At 32.2% G+C, this 20,553-nt stretch overlaps 2 protein-coding genes across 2 annotated transcripts; one reads left to right on the forward strand and one right to left on the reverse strand.

Annotated features, from left to right (window-relative positions):
* Nucleotides 1-2,025: 2,025 nt before the first annotated feature.
* Nucleotides 2,026-3,672, forward strand: LOC148598724 (uncharacterized). Its single transcript, XM_088560252.1, has 2 exons — nt 2,026-3,208; nt 3,527-3,672. The coding sequence occupies exons 1-2, from the start codon at nt 2,026-2,028 to the stop codon at nt 3,670-3,672; spliced, it is 1,329 nt and encodes a 442-aa protein (XP_088416378.1).
* Nucleotides 3,673-12,583: 8,911 nt separating this feature from the next.
* LOC148598725 (uncharacterized) lies at nt 12,584-19,223 on the reverse strand. The gene is made up of 2 exons (XM_088561951.1): nt 19,148-19,223; nt 12,584-15,162 (listed from the first exon to the last, which is right to left on the reverse strand). Coding segments are annotated over exons 1-2 (1,152 nt in total). The 5' UTR covers nt 19,150-19,223; the 3' UTR covers nt 12,584-14,012.
* Between the last annotated feature and the right edge of the window lie 1,330 nt (nt 19,224-20,553).

Genomic DNA, 20,553 nt, shown 5'->3' on the forward strand with positions numbered 1-20,553 from the left:
GAAAACTGATTTATTCAACGGGTCATAGTTTCCTCTCCTCGTTTGTTTACCCCGAACTTGACTTTGTATGAGCAACTCGGCGGGTGTTTCTAGAAAAGCAGAGGACGCTTACCCTACCAGAGCACCTGGTCCATGCTTCCAGTTTTTAGGGGAGTCCGAGTTGTTGATTTACTTTTGTTACTTTGTATGTATGATTTTAGTTACTTTATGTTCTGTGTTGTGTGTGTCTGTTTTCCATGTCTGGTCTTTGTTCCTGGATTGCATTCTTTTGATTACTGCTATAACCTTGATTCTCCTGATTACTCCTTCAGTCTGGTGTATCAAATCGATACGTTTTGCCAGTCCACAATTTTTACAATGATATAAGCATCATTTATGATGACGTGTTAAATACAGTGTTGAAAATAATTTTAGAAGAACAAAACATATGTAATATCACACGCATGGCGCACTCTTACAAATCATCCTCTTTACATTTTTTTTTATTTTTTAATTCAAAATAGATTTCGTACTCACTGAGGGGGTGGGGTATTTCAATAGCAACCAGTTTTTTTTTGTTTTGCATAAAGTACAAAAATGTTTCCTCAGCTCCCCCATGGTCACTGGAGAATTTTAAATCAGTATCTATGGTCTCATGAATCTTTAGATTTTTCTTAGTGGCGCCAACCTTAGAATAGCGGCCCTTTTTTAAATTTCAATACAAGTATTTGAAAGCCTTTGTGATGTCCTATTTTTTAAAATATGGTTAATCTTCTACGTTTTTTAGTTTTTTGGACCATTATTTACTTATTTATTTATTTATTTGAGTTTGGGACAACGGCAATTTCAAAGTGGCGGTTCGCAAATTTGACAGTTCTAACATCGTTGGGAATTTTTCATATCCTTCTATAAGTTGACGTTATCTTCCCTGCATCAATTTGATCCGACGGAGCAGTGCAGCGAATAGACATGTCACATTCTGAGACGTTGTATAATATATGACTCAGGTAATCTATCAAAATGCTCACGCATTCATATCTTCAAATTGACCTCGTAACAGGACTTCATATCTTAGTTTAATTTCTTTTAAACCAAATACATTACTGATTCTCAATTTTATGGGTTGTTGAGGATCTGGAATTAACGCAGGCGATGTTGTCAACGAAGCAGCTTTACGAGTTCTAGTCCCGCCGAAGGGACCACCTAAATACAATGTCTATGTATTTAAAATACATGACAGCGTTAATTTAAGGTTTTAAACAGATTCTATTGTTCGTTAGAATATTATGTCCGCTGTACACGTGTTCTTTCTTTGTGTGTCTTAATTTCTGTTTTTTTTTACGTTTTGATTTGTCATATATAGTAAGTTCTTATTTTTTTCAGCTGGCGCTTTGGTATTGTCCTTTGCAAATATTTCTAATTTCACCTGTTAAGATCGTGTAAACATAATTTTAAAACAGAAGTAAATACAATATATTCTCCAACTGCGTTCTGAAAAAATCATTACCTTTCAATTAAGCAAATTATGTTATCATTGATATTCAAATCGGAACATTGTCCGATACTGGCACTTCCTGTTTCGGCAAGCAGTCATCACATATTCAAAGAACATTCTTTGACAACTACTAAAAACAAGCATTCTACCGGTACATTATACTGTACATTACTTTTTCGAAGGCGAAATTTTTTGAAAATTATACTTACAATTAACTTTTGGATACGAAACTAATGATACAATTGAACAAATGAACAAAGGGAACTAGTCATTTAACTAATTAAAACAATGTATACCTCCACACTTTTGGTCAGTATTCAATATAAACTTGTTATCGTTTTATTGCTCAAAATACATTTTATGATATTTCACACAGCAACACATCCCGTTCTTAAGCCCTTACATACAGTACGAGTGAAACACCATAGATTTAAGATAGTGTTTACCGATTGTCATGGCAATAAAACGCTTTTCAAAAATGTGTCAGGTGTATGCATTTAATGTCATTTGTCTATTACAGGATTGAGAATTCAATTTAAAATCAAAAACTAATGGATCGGGCAAGCAAAAGTGTGACGGAGTCTAAGAAGGGTACGCATAGTCAAAGAAAATCAGGAAGCTTAAAACAAAAACCGGGAAGTACGACAGACACAGCTTCACTAAGCAACAAATCCGTTGTTCAAGATTCAGCATCTGCACATGTCAATAGAGGTCAAATCACCAAGATGTGCGACATTCATCCAGGAGAGATACTAGAGCTCTACTGCAGACAACATGACAGTGTTGCATGCGTGTTATGTATTTCAAAGATGCATGGTAAATGTGACAGTGTCTCAGTGCTTGATGTTTCTAACCAAATTCGTAAAGGGTCTTTGATCGAAAACCTAGAAAGAAAATTACCGATTCTATATAAGTTCTTGCAGAAAAGGAAACATGCATCGACGGTAAACATTCAACAGATAAAAACACAAAAGCAGGAAGTCAAAGACGAAATTTTCAAACTTAAATCACGACTTATAAAGAAAATTGACAAGTTAGAGGAAGAACTGATGAAAAAACTAGATATTGAATATAAGGGATGTTATGTCTCGATATCAGAGGATATAGAGATGTATAAAGAACAAAAAGAGTTAGTGAAGACATGCCAAGAACTACTTCTTTCGGATAAAGTACATTCAACCGACCCTGATTTGTTCTGCTCTGTGAAATTATTGGAAGCAAAATTTAAAAGTCAAGAAGATGAGGTTCAAAAGATGAGCCGTACAGTAACCTCTCTGAAACTCGTGCCATCCGAATGTTTAGCACAATGCGATCAAGTCTGTGATTCTTTGGGTAATATAATTTCAAAGAAAACTACTTCAATCGATCCAATATCTATTAATTTTTACCCAGGGGCACAAACCATATCCCCAATACAGGAAGGTAAAACCTCGTTGAGACGAATAAGGTCTATTGATGTTTCATATATTTCACCTGATTTGAGAATATCAAGCGGTTGCTTTATTGAAGGCGAACGCCTTCTTTTATGTTCGTTTGAAAAGCCGTATATTTACGGGTGTAAATATGATGGTACGGGCTTGAAATCAACCGAACTGAAGCATACACCTCTTTTTGTTTCGCCTTGTGATAGTCAGCAGGCGGTAGTGTCATTAGGAGATAGCGGGAAAATACAGTTCATCGACTACCAAGATATTTCACCAAACTATAGATATGATGTAGGTGGGTACTGTGCCGGTATAACCAGTAGAAATGGGTCGATTTGAGTCGGTACCTCAAAAACAATAACTACTATTGATCCAAAGGAGAAAACACCAAAACCAATACCAACAGAATTCACATCTTGGGACATATGTGCCAATCATAGAGGAGAAATTTACTCCGCAGAACTTGCAGGGAATTCGATACGCGTCGTTAAAAAGACACATATGCATGGCTATTTCTCGGATGAAGTCTTTTTCGAATTTTGCTCCACTGATGAAAGACATATAGCTGTCGATGATGTAAGCAATTTGTACGTATCGGAGAACTTTGGGAATACAATTTACAAAATAGATGAAAATGGCAAGAATTTCAATACAATTCTGACAAAAGAAGACGACATTTACCAACCGATTGGAATTTCTTACGACTTGAAAAGAAGACAGCTGATGGTGATTAACAATAACGGAACATCCATAATACTTTATCAAGCAACTTAGCTAGAATATTGTTGGTGGTATCTGACCGATGTTTTTCCTATGTAAATTGCTACATTTATACCATGGGATCGTTTTTCTAGTTTAGTATTGTTCAATCTTATTTATTATTTCTATTTTATTTTATTTCATTTTGTTCTTGTTATGTTTTATATGACGATACTAGGTATGGTGAATATGTCAGGGAAACAACAACCCAATCTGTATGACAATGTCATCCCAAGGCCGCCCATTGGTCTTCAATGAACGACTAAGAAACCCTCACAGCACAGGTTAGGCTGCAGCGGTGCCCAAAGCATCATTTTAAATGCTTAAAGCGAAAGATTTACCCCATTATACTTCAATAACATGAAACAAAAGTGGAGGTTAAAACGAAATGATGCTTTATCTTCATTTCCTAAATTTCAACTAAATACGTGCCGTATGCTGGAAATGTACCGAATAACGGAGGTTAATTTATTTAATTTTTATAACTGTCCAAGCAGAATTTGGATTAAGCTTAACGTATTTTTTTAAAAAATAGAATAAGTGTCATTACTTGCATATTTGATTTGATTAATGTTCAGGTCATATAATATCATTTCTGAAATTAATACTTGCTATCAAGTAAACAAGGGAAAAAACACTCACATGTAATAAGTAAAAGATTTTAAAGATTACTATTCACTTAATCAAACATGGTTATGGTCTGAGAACATATCAGTTTTTTTTCATGTTTTATACTGTCATTCTGCCATTCTTGTAACATGAGTGAATTCTATTATACGTTTATGTACCATGTGATTCATCATTTTCTGATAAATGTTGATTTCAAGTACAGTATGAAACTCACTTATGACTGGGACATTTTCATTTGTTATGGAAACAATAGAATAGAATATCGTAAACTAAACCGATTTTTCGTGCTTTTTTCCACTGAACTAGTGGGTAATATTCGGAGTAGTCAGGTTGTTAACATATTTTTGCCAATTAAGTTTCTCGTAAAAGTGGTTTTGGCTTTACAAAAATTTCGAAGTACAATGACGCAAAGATAACTATTAAAACTTTCTTTTCAAATTGAAATGATTCTCAGTAAATGCATTTCAATTAAATTGTTATTGGACACCTTTCAATTTATGGACCTATATGTCAAACAAAAGTTTTAAGCTTCAATAACTTAAGGAAATACCAATAAGTCAATATAAAACCCACAAAAATACATTGAAATACATGGTAACCTCTTTTTGATTAAGACACAAAGTTTAATGCGAATTACTTTGTTCAGTGAACATTAGAAAATGAAAGTCCTTTAAATGTGTTCCGGTATTGGTTAGTTAAAAATATGACTTACTGATAACAATGAAAGGTTTGTCATACAAATGCTATAATGTTGCAGCCAGTGAATCTGAATTTAGTTCTTGAAGTGAGCAGAACTGTGTAAACACCAGAATATAAACTCGCATCACTCTTGTAGTGATAATGATAAAAACAATACCCCATAAATATTCCAGTAATAGAAAACATATACATGGATATTTATGTTTTGTAACATAAACATTTAATTTTTCCCTCAGTCAAATAATGCAAATCCTAACTTAAAATTGAGCACTATAAATCATGGTATAACATGAAGTTTTACTATGCTTTTGACGTCACAGAAAATAAATCGTTCATTTGCTATAGAAGTAGGTCACGGTTTAACATAAACGTTTTTCTTTAGTTAATACACTGCCCGTTACATGTAAAAGAGAATTATCACTTCCATTACTTTATATGGACAACATGTAAATACAATGTATTAAACCACTTTATGCATGCTTATTGAACTATTAAAACTTTCGCAAACATAAATATCTGGTGCAAACGTCGAGGTGAGCGTTAGTGCGGTAAACATGATTAAAATGAGTTCAAATAGTCCTCGGAACTACTTATATATTTTTAATTCATTTCCAGCTGACATCATCTGTGAATCCACGGTTTAGATATAATGATGAATGTACAGTAATGAGGCTGTAATGGTTTTATTGATCTAGAATGGCATGGTGGCATGTCCACTACCAATTTATTGATTTTCCGTTATGTAACGAAGTATGTATACAAAAATATACCACGCCTTAATCATTTGTTTAAATATGATGCATCTTAAAAAGTGTGATATACATAATAACCATAGGTGCATTACATGCATTTATTTCATGTGCAGCGCTTATTTTCGTGGAATGTGTTAGAGCGGTATTCAAATGTATCACACAGTCAGCATTACAATACTATCATTGACATAAAACACTGTAACTGCTTTTACATACAAGAAATGAATCTGTTTAACTGGCAAACTATTGAGCACTTTTAAGTGAACGAAGGTATTTATATTCTACTATGCCCTTTAGATTCAGAACGATTAATATTTAAAATGAAAATAGAGTACTTTATAAATGATGAAAATAAGAAAGAGAAGATCATATATGATACCTGCCATGGAAAGTTAAGGATTGTTTTCAAAACAGTTGAGCCAAAAACCTTCTTCATTGAATTTGCCTTGTTTAAATATCAAGTGATATTGTAACCTTTTCAGAAGTGAATAATTAATTTGTTTGTATTCTTTGCTCTTGTTTTAGGGGGGTTATAATAGTGTCAGAAATTTATATTTTACTGTTTAGGCGATTCTTGTAATATTTCGATATTTTTCTTCACTTATACAGAATAATATGCTGCAATGTTTTGTGGTGCAATATTGGCATCGCCTATATTCTACATCTCCGCAGCTCACAGTAGAAACTTATATGAGACCTAGTTTATATAAATTAATTACGAGGGTATGTTAACGAGTTTTCTTGTACATCTGGTTGACGTCTGATCACCCGCACAAAACGTGACGTTTTAAGTTGGGAGAATTCTTTCCGGAAGTAACCAAAATCTTTGTAAAAAACACATAAGAATATTTTTAGTATTCAATGTAGTCCTCAGTTCTTTTAATCGATAAAATTAACGATTGCATAGACCATCATCTTTATGGAAAAACACAACATAACAAAACTGACACATATTTTTGTATCAATTTTGACGTCACAGAGAAGCTTAAAACGTCAGAGCACTTGTAGTAAACAAATAAGACGTCATGTTTGCATTACCGAGACGTTACACTTCATTCATCGACGAATATTCTGAAGTCATACATGTTACCAGTACAACAATTCTCCAAGGTTGGGTAAGTTGTATCTTAAAATCTCTTTGTTTGGGTATAAGGCGGTTGTCACCAGCCTACTAACATACATCGAGTTCCAAACACGAAAAATCTTCATCTGCCGAACTGCGTATTGAAATGATAAATAAATTTGTAAATTGATACTAGTAACTGTCTATATTATCTTCTTTTATTAGTTGGAATCAAATTGTAAAGTACTTGTTTTAAACAAACACTATCTAAACAGGAATGCAAATTATTGTTTTCCTGTCAATGATATATACAATGACATGTCAAATTGTTGTATTATGGTGAAGAATTATTTAATTCATTTCTACCTGTGTGGCCGTATGCGTGACTTTTTAAATGACTTACCAGTAATTTAATTGCATGAAAGAAATGATAATTTGAATTTTACTGTCTTTGGTTACAGAGATATTTACCAACTCCAAGCTGTTTCAAAACCATGAACAGCAGGGTTAAATTTACTTGTGGTTGATAGTTCTATAACGTTGGTGATGGAATATGAGTATAGAATATCACCGAACTTCAACAGAATTTCAACTGAGACTGACAAGAAATTTGACTAATTAATTGTGACTAAATATTCCCAGAAACTTAGATGCAGGATTCAATGTTGATTTCAAGAACTGTTAACAACTGCAAAGTTCACAGAAGGAAGCATTTAATTGCCATAATTCATGTGTACATTATACATGTACATTGAATACAAGTTTTGTGTTCAATAAAAAGTGCATTTGAAAAAAGGTTTTGTGACAAAATGTGTTTTAACTGCATTCCAATGACTGGATGGAGGTGTTATTTTAATCATATCCTATAGGACAGGTACAGTGATCCATGTGATTAACATAACTTTCTATAATTGTGCTAACACTTAATATTGTTTGTATGTATACATAATTATTTTGAAAATAAAATGTTAAGAAAAACTTAATTCATATAAAAATATTTTGCAAGGGATTTTGTTTGCAGTACATGTTCAAAATGTGTTTATTCATTAAAACAGATCATACCTTTTCTTTTGCAATCTTAATCTGAACAGAAGTTAAAAACTGAAAATTTGAAGAAGCATGACCCTTCCTGCTAATCATACATGTATGTGTTAACTATGAACTATAAAACAGACCTTTAAGTATTTTCATTGCCATATTATATAAGAGAAAATCATTGAATTATTGCATGAATATACATGTACATGTATCAACACTTAGCCCTAGCATATTTTAAACAAATAAACATTTAGTGATGTACAGACGTATATAAAGCTGAATAAAGCTTATCATATACACCCTTAAAGTAACTGTTATATACATGTATTTCTTGAATGATACTTCATTCGCTACTATGGTGAAGTGTATTTGTGTATATGTGTGTGTATGTGTGTGTGTGTGGGGGGGGGGGAGTTATGACAAAATCACTATCATTGAACTATTTTATTTATGTATGGGGCAAAAATTGTACATGTACACTCATACAATGTCTTAATCATATCACATTTACACCAAATACTAAGCCGCTACATACTAAGTTATTAAAAACAAAAAAACAAAAAACAACAACAACAACAAAATGGATTCATTTATGTTGATTTCGGAGATTGACAAGTCATAACAAATTTCTAATGTAAGGAAATGTTGCCATGAAATTGTTGGATATATTTTCTACGATACCATATAAAAAGAGGGGGGTAACCATGTTTTGTTCAACAGAAAAAGGAGACATCTTTAACACAATTATTAAGTTTTCTGCAAGTTTTATTTTATATAATCAAAGCGTAGTCTGCTATCGCAACTAAATCGGTTCTTCACACGTTTCCGTTACATATCAACATATCTGAGGTCGCCAGTGCGTTTGTTTCAATGTTGCCTCTACGTGAAAAATTATATGGTATAGAAAATGCAAAAGTGCAGTGGCCTGCGCTATGTCGATTTACCTGATTTATACTTCATTTGAAAGAGCATATTTCATTTCACCAGAAAACTGCTGCGGGAAGTTATCTATCGGAAGCGTTTTGTTTGAATAATCGTCAAAATATAAGGAATCGCCAAAATGTCTCATCTCATGTTAGTTACGAGCCATTTTGTAAGTTCCATGTAGATTTGTCATACATCCCGCAGCATTTTTTGAAAAATATACATATTCATTGGCCTTCCATTAAAATTTGGGTATACAAATTTGTCATCTTCCCACTGCACTTTTGACATTTATGTGATCCGACCAAGTCTTGATTAACCGATCACGTGACTCATTTTTATTGCATATTTTGACACTTTGTTGATCTTCGTGCGTTTAGGAAGTTTATTTTATGCACTTGTATACTTAAAATATGAACATCGACGAAATTTCACGTATTACGATGAGTTTAAAAGTAGCTTGTTTTCGTTGATGAAAATATGACAATTTATGACATTTTTCCTTAACACACCGCGTGTACTGTGTGAGTGTATAAATATTTTTAAAACGCAAAACAGAAGGATATAGTGGCACAATAGAATAGTTCTGTGAAATTCAATAAGCCTTATTTAAGCACATATGTAGTGAAATAAAACCTTCCTAAATGTGGTTTCATTTTTCTTTGAGGAGTACTTATTTTATTTTCGTGATTTCTTTGTTGGTGGACTGGAAGCACGAAAACAAGTATTCAACTAATAAATTTCTCCATTAATGAAAATAAACTGAGATAGGAAGGCTTCGAATGGCAGATCTCGACTTCTTCGTTCGTGTGCAGTACAGAATCATATCGAGCTGTCGACATTTTGTTACATATTGATTGTTTAATGAACTGACAAGTCAATAGTGTATTAGTACTAAATGCCCCTGTGGCCAGCTGAATCATGCAATTCCAGTTAAGCCATAAATGGGCCGTTGGAATTACGTTCAGTATTCTCGGGTGTCAGCTTTCTTTCCACCTGTAACGGTTACCGTAAAGGTGGAATTTCGTAAACTCGATGCTTTACTATCTCTGTTCAACAAAGACATAACGTTTTCAATCAAATGTATTGTGACTACCAGACCTTTTATTCATAAAAGTTAAGGGAAAAGAAAACTACCAAGCGGATTTGTCATATGGAAAATCCGTTTGTAATGTTGATTTCGTCTGTCTCAAAGTATCGATTTTATAAAATCCATATCTAATAACGACTTGGTGAAACTTACAATAATTATTATGTTTTCTTAATCTTTGTAAAACAATTTTGCCATGATATAACTTTGATTCTAATAATTTTCCATAGAAACAAACCGATGGCTGTAAGAGCAAGTTCTCTGTTTTTCTATCAAATTTTAGCAATGTAATGTTTTGGACGAAAACCAAAGAAAAAAGAACAGACCATACACGTTTAAAATTTGCTAGACAATATCTTATCTGAAACACGGGAAGCTTTAAAGTGATGTTGTGAATTATCAAGGACCTTTATCATTTTAAGATAATTATTTAATTATGTAATTAGATCTGTTTAATGTATGTGACAGTAAATGACAAATTGGTGTCAGCTTGGCCGACTCAGCAAAGGAGAAGCTTCAATTTTATGGTACATTTCATGGGAATGGGATTAGGAGAAAAGAATTAAGGTTACGAGTTATTTGTGTGGAGTATTCTGATTGTAAACGAGGAGAACGTATTTATTCGCCGTCACTTATATTTTAGGTAGATCATGCATATGTATTTTCAAAGCAGTAAACAAAATTGAATATCGGCAAATCGACAACCAGTGGGATATACGTCAAAATATCCAAAACTTGCCTAAACGTGAACAAGGCAAACAAAGACAACAAACTAAAGATTAGGAAAATTAAGACCTCACAGAAGAATCTAATGCACTAGCAATATGAACTTACCCCACTCCCCTTTTCCAAAATAAAAAAAAATAAAAAGAGAGACATTAGATGCTGTTTTGTATATTTTCGATAATATATATTTCTTTGTACTTTTTAGGTGAACTTCACTCATAGCTGGTTTCAAATTTTAATCCACCTTCATTATCTTTTTACAATCTGACATACCTTGTTAACAGTCTTTTCAAAAGTCATAAAATATGTTACTAGAATATGGAAAAAAAGTAAATAAAACAAACGGAGGTAAATGTCCTAGTGAAACCAAATGAAATATGTTAATCAATCGCCTTTTCGATAGATGCTCCGAAAATGTTAGCATGTCCTGCTCCGAAAGGGGCACCATTACCACTAGTAAAAAATGTGCTTATCAGTTGATTTTTTATTTAAAACTAGCTAACAGAAAAAAACTAGTATACTTTCTGGGTAGATACAGCTTGTTGCTTTTTGTACTATTTGTAAAAGTGCTTTTATTCAGTATTGATCCCAGGAGCTAACTTCGAATGGTTTTATTATTGTATTTGCTGACCACTCTTCTAGTTTAGGGGAAGGGTTGAGTACTCACTAATATGTTCAACCATGCAAAAACTGTATGTGGCTGTCCAAGGCAAGGTACATGCAGTCTAGTGGCTGTCATTGTATTTTTATGTTCACTTTTATTCGTTTTACATATTTTTTATTAGATTAGGTCAATTTTCGTCTGTTATCAACAGTCTCTTCGTGTCTGTTGAGGCTTTTCAATCTTCTCAATGTATTTTGTCTATCATAAAAGACATTGTGGTCATCCGTGGGACTTTTTGTTGCTTTAATTTTGGTGGGTGACTGTCTCACATTTCCTATTTTATGTGTTCGAATTTTAAAGTTTTTACATAGAAATTAGTATGTTAAATTTATACACAATTATTCAAAAAGTATATGTCTAGGGGAAACAATTATTTTTTACATAGCATTTGAATTGCGTATTATCTTATTATACAATATATAACTACTCCAAATCCTCCTTAACATGTAAAATATATATGTAATAATTGTACAATATATAAAAATAGGATACATTTATATGTTGCGCAAAATTTCAAGGACAAAGTTATAAAGTGGATACGTATTGAAACTATTAACCTAATGAAAAACCACTCCGATTAAAATGTATACTGAAATCTAAGAATAAATCAGTAGAAATATAAAATGATATAAAATGAATAAAGTTAAGTGGAGTCCGAATTATTTGCTTTTGTTACGTTGTATGTATTAGTTTTGTTACTTAGTGTTCTTTGTTGTGTATGTCTATTCTCCATGTTTGGTCTTTGTCTCTGGATTACTTTCTTTTTATTTTCGCTACAGCCTTGGTTTCCTTGATTACTCTTTAACATGTCAAAGGGACATTACGTAAATTTGAAATGAGAAGAAGTTAAAATGATAATTAAGTAGCACTCCAGCAAAGGATCATGTAAAATGTGATTCATGGGTAAAAAGCCTACATATTTTTATTTTTGATATTTTGTTTGAAATGTTATAGTAAACAGAAGTAAACTTGTGGTTTTTCATATAACCCGTGCTCTTAGGAGATAAAAATTATATAGAATGCACTGTAGATTTCAAAATTAAGGGAGATAACTCTGTAAATGGCGCTCAAATACAATAGAATCTACTGTATTTTCAATGTCGATTATCTCCTAAGAGCAGGCATATTTGAATGAATAATTACACATTTCATAGTATAGGCCCATAAAACAACTTAATTACAAAAATAAAATTATCTAGCCTTTTTTGGGGTGCATCACATTCTTCAGATTTTGCATGATTCTTACAAAGACAGCTACTTAATATTTAGCTATAATCATTTAAACTTGTAATTGACAAAAAGTAAAGATGGTGTGAAAAATATATGAATTAACATGCAAAAACTAAGAAACTTTAATCAAAAGCCAAACTTAAATTAAAGACATATATATTCATAAAAAAATCATATAATAAAGACATTTTTAAATATCCTTCAAAATAATAGAGAGATATCTTGAGATTAAGAAAACCAATAAAAGGGGGACAGATTTAAAACAACCAAAAAAAACAACCAATAAAATTAAATGTCTTAAAAGTGGGATTTTAGATCCTTTTTATATTAGAGGGATTTGTTCTATAGATATGTAACAGAGATTTTAAGTGTTTCAAGTGAAAAAGTTGTATGATCCAGAATTTACTTCTTGATATGTAAAAGATATCAGATAAGTGTTTTTTCTTATAATTTATAATTTGAAAGAATTTATTTTCGAACTGTAGTAAAAGATTGCCTATGTTATGCTCAGTTATGTTGAAATAAAGTTTGCTGAACTTTGTTTTTTAACGTTAGAATTTTAAATTTGAATTGTCATTCGAGGTCATCTTAAGAAAAAATGTGAAAATCTTTACGAACAAATATCAGGTATAATATACCTTAATTTGATAAAAGCTACCATTCGAATGGCGTAGAATAAGGAAGTACATAATTCAGCTGGTGCAAAACAGGCACTGGGGATTGTGGAAATGGGTGTATTTAGTAGTGGGTTGGGATCGAAGCAATATGGAATGGAGGAAAAGTTATGGTATTAATGGTAATCTTATAGTATCTCTGAGCTGTACCGTTATTGTTTCAACAGTTTAGAAATGAAATTTATCTCAAATTTAATAATAATAATAATAATAATAATAATACAAATTCTGCAAATATCACAAGGAAAACTGTTTTAAACCTTATTTATACACATACAGTCGAACCTCGATGTGTCGAACTCGGATTAGTCGAAATCTCGGATAACTCGAACTAATTACTAAGTCCCAGCAAAACTACCCTTACTCAAATACAATTTAACATCGGATGACTCGAACTTAGTTGAACCGAAACCTCGGATAACTCGAGGTAATCAATCAGTCCCTTCTATAGGACTTCGAGGTTAATGTCTCGACATCAACTAATAAGTCAGAAAACTGATGTAGTTATAAATAGCACAATATATGTATATGAATTTGAAGTTGTTTTTGTGGACAAGACGTTGGCTTAGATACGTGAGGCTAAATCGCAAGTAATTAGTAAAATCAAGAATGTAAAAAAATTAAAGAAGCACATTTTATCTAAATTTGTGACGTTGTTATTATTCTTGGCATACCAGCCAATTTAAAAAAATGTGTTTCATAAAGAAAACATCTTAGTGCACAAAACATAGAAAATAATTTAAAAGAACCATTACTGTCTTAAACTAATCGGATAAGAAATGAAATAAAATTTGTAATTTGAAAATTCAAAGATGAATGACCAGTATAAATAAAATGAAGTTTATTTTGATAACCTACATCTTAATCATTTCCGAATATAGTTTCTGCAGGCCTTCGTGCATCTCTTCCGCATTTTTAGATTAAATAACAAAAACACAATTGGATGAATCGCACTTTGTAAAAGATAACACCTTGGTAGCAAAGAGCTAATGACATCGAAATCGACGAGATGTATAGCTTGATTGTCAATAATTGACGAGGAAATATACAAACAAAATCCTGTAAATGAAAATCCTGCCGCTATTAACGTCATTTTCATCGTAGCTAATGTATTCTTAGTATTCTTATACTTTTTCTTAAGTTGACGATACAAGGTCAAAAACTCTTCCCACTCTGCATATACAGTGCTTTCCGATCTGTTAACTAGCTCTAATGAAGAAGTAACTAATTCTGTATCAACAAACTCTCTGATAGTAGTTTTCAAATCTTTTTGAAAACAGTGCTTAAGCCGAATAACTTGAATGTAGGCGAACAGAATTACAACATAGCCAAGCGAAACTATGGCAATTAATAATGCTGCATATATTTTAACCATTATTGAGCTTCCCGCTTGAATACCTCTACACCCATAACCAATTAAAATGGTACCACATATTTCTATTTTATGTTCAACAACGTCGTACACGAAAATAACTGGCACTGATATAACTGCACATATCAATGTCATTATAGCAGTAAATCTCTTTTCAAATTTCCATGTTAGGCGCTGCTTTCCATACTTAATATTAATTGTTCGTACAATTAAAGAGTTTGCTACAAGAAGTGTCGCAACTACTAGACTGAAAAAATGTGTATTATAACGCGTCAATTTGCACAACGAGACAAATGGATAAGTCAGTGTGTAACGGATTTGTACTACCTCCAATGGAACACAGACTATGCAAGTTACGAGATTGGCGATAAAAACCACAACAAAAGGAAATTCGATGTATCCCTTGAAAGAAAGCCACGTGCATTTTTTATATAAGCCCAGTAAAGCAACAATGTTTCCTATCGTTCCAATGACACTTAAGATGGAAACAAAAACGAAAGCTGGAGTCCACTCTTTTTCAAATATTTGTCTGTCTATATCTTCCAATTTCGTTGACATGTAACATCTTAGATGTACTTTATCGTATAGGTCAAGATTCGTTGTTCTTGTGTAGTTAGAAACTTCGGAAGTGCTGTTTTCAATCCTGTAATTATTTCAAACAAATATACAGGTTATTTTTTTTTTCAAACTAAAAAGTTCATTAATGCAGCTGCGTTTTGAAACACAATAGTTCATTATTGTTGATGCATTTTCAATCTATGTTATTATATATCATTTTTCATACTAAAAAATTTAAAACTATTGGAAACTATAGACCTGTTAGTATCCTGCTGGTTGTGTCGAAGTTCTTTGAGAGGGCCATACACCAGCAGCTCATTGATTATTTTGAAAATATTTTCAATCCTTATCTGTCAGCATTTAAGCCTGGCTATGGTTGTAATACAGCCCTCCTAAAACTCATTGAGGACGGGAAAAAAGCTGTTGATGAAAATATGTATATAGCCGCTGTTCTTAGAAAATGAAAGTGAAATTTTAATCAATTGGTTTAATAATAATAAAATGAAAGCTAATTCAGATAAATTTCAGGCGATTGCCATTGGGAGCAAATCAAAAAATGAAGACATTAAATTTAATTTGGATGGTAACTCAATTTCTTGTGAAAATGAAGTAAAACTCTTGGGTGTGACAATCGATTACCAAAATTCAATAAATTCAATACACAAATATCTGAAATATGTAAAAAAACCTTCAAGGCAGTAAAATGTGCTTAAAAGAATTGGCAAACATTTATCTAAATTGGGAAGGTTAACTATTTATTATTCATATATTATGTCTAATTTTAATTATTGTCTGGTAGTTTGGCACTTTTGTGGAGAGGGTAATACTAAAAAAAATGGAAAAAATTCAAGAACGTATCTTATTCTTTTAGATAACAACATACTGTAGAAATTCCACAGGTAAGAACTACCAGTTTTGAATTGCATTCACTGAGATATGCTGTAGCAGCACTTTGGAATGAACTGCCTGAGAATATCAGACAACAGTCCAACCTTAATCAGTTTAAAAACCTGATTAACAACTGGAATGGCAGTTCTTGCAGATGTGGCTCCTGCAGGTCTTATGCTATATCATATGATATGAATTATAATTAGTTACTAGTGCTTTTATAGTGCTTCTTTTTAATTTGTTTTAATAGTGCATGGATTATAATTGGTTGCTAGTGCTTGTAATGCAGCATGCTAGTTCTGCTTTGTCTTTGCTTTGCCATATTTATGTATTTAATATTTGTGTATGTGTGTGTATGTGCTGCTACATGTACGTTGTTTATTTTACTGTTGTAATGTCGGATACATGTCAGAGCTTATGATCTGTATGTTTATATGTACCGACTTTAAATAAAGTCTCTAGTCTTAGTCTTAGTCATCTGTGACTCACATTACAGACATTAAATCATCAGCATGTTCTTACTTTCTTACAATATACCCAAAGTATACAGTTTTTTATGGCATGATAGAGTGAAAATAAAAGCCTTTTCTTGAAAAAAAATTAAGAGGTTTCTTGTGTAATCACCAAGTAGAATGAATAATTAGATCTAAAAAAAAACAACAAAATATTGTCATTGTAGGGTCATTGTGCCTGTTAAGTTATACCTATCAAATCCCTATTTTACCGCTGAACACCTCCATATTATCTATATGTTATTTACTTTACAATACTGAATGTTCAAATGTACAATTTTTTTATCAAGTCATTACATCAGATTTTAAGTACAGGTCTTTACATATGTACAATGCAACAAATAAAAACATAACAAAATATCGACAAATAAGTGTGTTGAAATAACAAAATGTATATATGAACTTTTTTTTCAAACTAATCATGTACGAATGTTTAAATTTACAAAACAGATTTTGTGCATACGATTTCGGGTACAGATTCACAGTATTCCGCCAAGGTTTCCCTATTTGAGTATTTTTTTAAAAAAAGTTTCATGTTTTTAGGAAGTACGTTTTCTTTTTCAATCTCAAGATTCCGTGAAGAGGAAAGCGTACTTCCATCCAATTTTAGCAAAAGCTGAGATAAAATAATGAGGGTGGGTTCTAATCTGATGGATTTTGAATACTATTCTCATTTTTACATTATCAGGAAAAGTCCCTGATTAACTATCATAACCATGATCATTTTGAAATTCAAAGCTTTGTTTAAAATGTCGGACATTTCCCTTTGCTTGTTTTTACTAGGACGTTTGGAAGCGCTTTTAATAGAAGATTCAGCACCTGCGTATGGAGTGTTCATATCACAACTCATAAGTTATGCCAGAGCTTGTCGAAACTACTCAGACGCTTTGTATCGCGCTAGAACTCTAACAAATAGGCTTCTGGAACAGGGTTATGTTGCTACTAGATTGAAGTCATCACTAAAAGTTTTATGGTCGTCATCATGAACTCGTGGATCGTTATGATGTATCCATCTGCACCTTGAAAACTGATTTATTCAACGAATCATAGTTTTCATTTCCTCGATGTCTATCCTGAACTTGACTTTTTATGAGCAACTCGGCGGATGTTTCTAGAAAAGCAGAGGACGCTTACTCTACCGGTGCATCTAGTCCATGCTCCCAGTTTTTAGTGGAGTCCGAGTTGCTCGTTTACTTTTGTTACTTTGTATGTATGATTTTAGTTACTATATGTTCTTTGTTGTGTATGTCTGTTTTCCATGTCTGATCTTCGTCCCCGGATTACATTCTTTTAATTACCGCTATAACCTTGCTTCCCTTGATTACTCTTTTACTTCTGTGTCCATGTGCACGCATTATATGTCTTGCTTTAATACCTGATTCACCTGAGGAACTGACACATTTAGCCCAAACAGAATGATTTGTATATCTTCGTGTAAGTTCTGCTTTGACATCATATTGTCGTCTATATGTGGGTGCACTTTAGATAAGTAATAGATTAAAAGACGAAACTGGACAATCTGGATCATTTTAGCCTAGCATATATTCAACTCCCACCAACAGTGCCGTCAGGGATTGCAGTGTCACGAAGACTTTTGCCATCAGTCTGTTTAATATGCAAACGCATGTCCACTTTATTCAAATTCCAGGGCGAAAGTTTGGGTTTTTTACCACTTAAATGTAGCAAATTCAATGTCCTTTCCAGTACTGATTAGTTTGGTAAGCTATTTCTCATGACTTCATAACGTGTAAGTGTTTGAAAGAATAAGACAAGATAGGACACATCAGAAACATGCATGTAAAAAAACTCAATCTGACAATAAAATATCACTCTAGGATACTGTCTCTATTTGAAAATAACACTATTTAATCTCTGCATCACTGGTTTACTTAGAAAATTTCCATAAAATGAGGTTATCTGCCCTTAAAATGTTCATTTCCAGTGATTTTTAATGAAATTGAAATTCAATGGTTAAACTTGATATGGACAATCTTTTCTTTTTATTGATTCTGATGGTGCAAATAGTCAAGTAACACAATCATTTTTTTCATACCATGTTCCACCCATTGCTTGATTCATACAGGAACTGATACTTAAGAGTTTCCTTTAAAACCTTTCAAATTCCGAATGTTAAAAAAGTTGATTTTGAATCTTCAGATGAAATCTGATAATTTATGTCATCCTCATCAATATCTACAAACATTTGTGTTTACTTTTGTCTGCTGTTTGAATCACTATTATTATACAATTATTTAAATGAACTTTGCTCATTATATTCCTTCAAATGCATAACTAACTCTAACTGCATTGGTTCTTAATATTACCGGAACAGGAATATTTTGACTAATTGAACGCATTGTTCTAATACCTGACATGTCGGAACATGATAAGCTATCTCACAGAACCAACACAGTCCACCAACACACATAACTCTGATTCCGAGCCATCCAGTCGTAACTCTTTTACATAAATACCGTATGCATGCTTTGTAAAGAAGCATTTACCACAAATTTTACTGCTGTCAGTTAGGCACGAATCCTCGACATTCCTGTATTCGAGTGAGCACGCATAATAAAAAATGTCGAAAAATAGATAAGTACCTGTATATTATGTTTAAAATGAGTGGTGTTAATCAAGTTTTCACAATAAATTGATTATACGTGTACTTACATTTTGCTTTAAAAGCAGTTGTTTTCAAATAAATTGTCCACGACTATATATAACTGCATTCGAGCTTAGGACGGTTAAAACCAATCAAAAATTGTCAAACCTAAGTTTCGCTCGTTTAAATATACCGTAACAAAATACTGCGCAGCAGATGTAATTCAATGAAAATATAGTCTACCATAATGTATACCTAAAACAAGTTTTGGTATAGAAAAATATCATAATTATAATTGTAATTTTTTTTTATCTAAAACATACACAGTGGAACACTCAGACTGAATATCTGAATTAGAAAATATAATAATGTTGATAGAGCTAATCACTATTTAAGACCCTAATATTGTTAGCGACTTCTTGCACCTGTAATTTCAGTTCTTTACATTTGCATATGATTTGCATTATTAAAGCTGCTTTAGCTGTCATTTCCGTAATTTTGTTTTTGTTTTTGTTTTTTTTTTTTTGTTTGTTTTTTTGGTTTTATTGAATTATACCTTGACTTTGAATTATTTGTAGTGAATTGTACATTACCTGTACATATCATGTACATATCATTCGATATCCACAAATAAAATGCATTAAATACATGAAATAGGTGTCGATACATACGTTGTCTCCCAAGACAGAAAGTCGACCAAGATAAATTTCGTATGCATTAACTTCTGGTATCCTTAATCCGCGCATGTGCTGTAACAGTTGATTTTTTATACAAAAATATGATTGGAAAGCGAAAGTGGTTAATCTACGAAAGTGGCGAAAAATAATTTAATTAGAGCTATCGATTTTTGTTTTCACAATTTTCTGTAGGTAGTACCGATATTTATTGCTTAAATTGCATTACTACAAACTTATTTCATTGAATTAGCAAAATTCAGTAGAATCAAAAGTGAAAAATTTGGCAGTTAAAGCAGTCAAATGTATCATACACATGTGCTTTACGTTTTTTTTGTGTTTTTTTTTTTTTGTGTTTTTTTTTTTTTTTTTGTTTTTTTTGTTTTTTTTTTTTTGTTTTTTTTTTTGTTTTTCTGTTGTTTGTATGACAACGGGGAATTTACATTAAAATCTGAAATTGAGAGAAACATGTGGAACGAAAACATTTACCGCACTTTCAGGTAACCAGTTGTTGTTTTGATTGAGAAACATTCATGTCAGCACGGTAACGTAAGAGTAATCATATCACGGAAACCAAGATTTTAGACCATATCGCATTCGTGCCATTTCGGATGCTAAAAGCAAGCCAAAATCACTGTGACATAGAATAATTGACGATTAGCAACTTTGAAGACTTCGGCCTTTGATGATTTATGGCAATATGGGCGTTATAGAAGATAAATATCATTTTATATTAGTATATCCAACTCATAGATTTTTGAGAGATAAAATGCTCTTCATGGCCGAATCGTCGTGAACTT

This window comes from Perna viridis, chromosome 14, assembly GCF_037379345.1.
Source record: "Perna viridis isolate PV_CMFRI_1.1 ecotype Kerala chromosome 14, ASM3737934v1, whole genome shotgun sequence".
In the NCBI taxonomy this organism is placed as follows: Eukaryota; Metazoa; Mollusca; class Bivalvia; order Mytilida; family Mytilidae; genus Perna; species Perna viridis.

Bases quoted from the DNA above. Each gene is read 5' to 3' on its own strand.
- LOC148598724 (XM_088560252.1), top strand. From the start codon at position 2,026: ATGGATCGGGCAAGCAAAAGTGTGACGGAGTCTAAGAAGGGTACGCAT. The intron at 3,209-3,526 runs GTATAACCAGTA...TTTACAAAATAG, and splicing joins TGTAGGTGGGTACTGTGCCG to ATGAAAATGGCAAGAATTTC.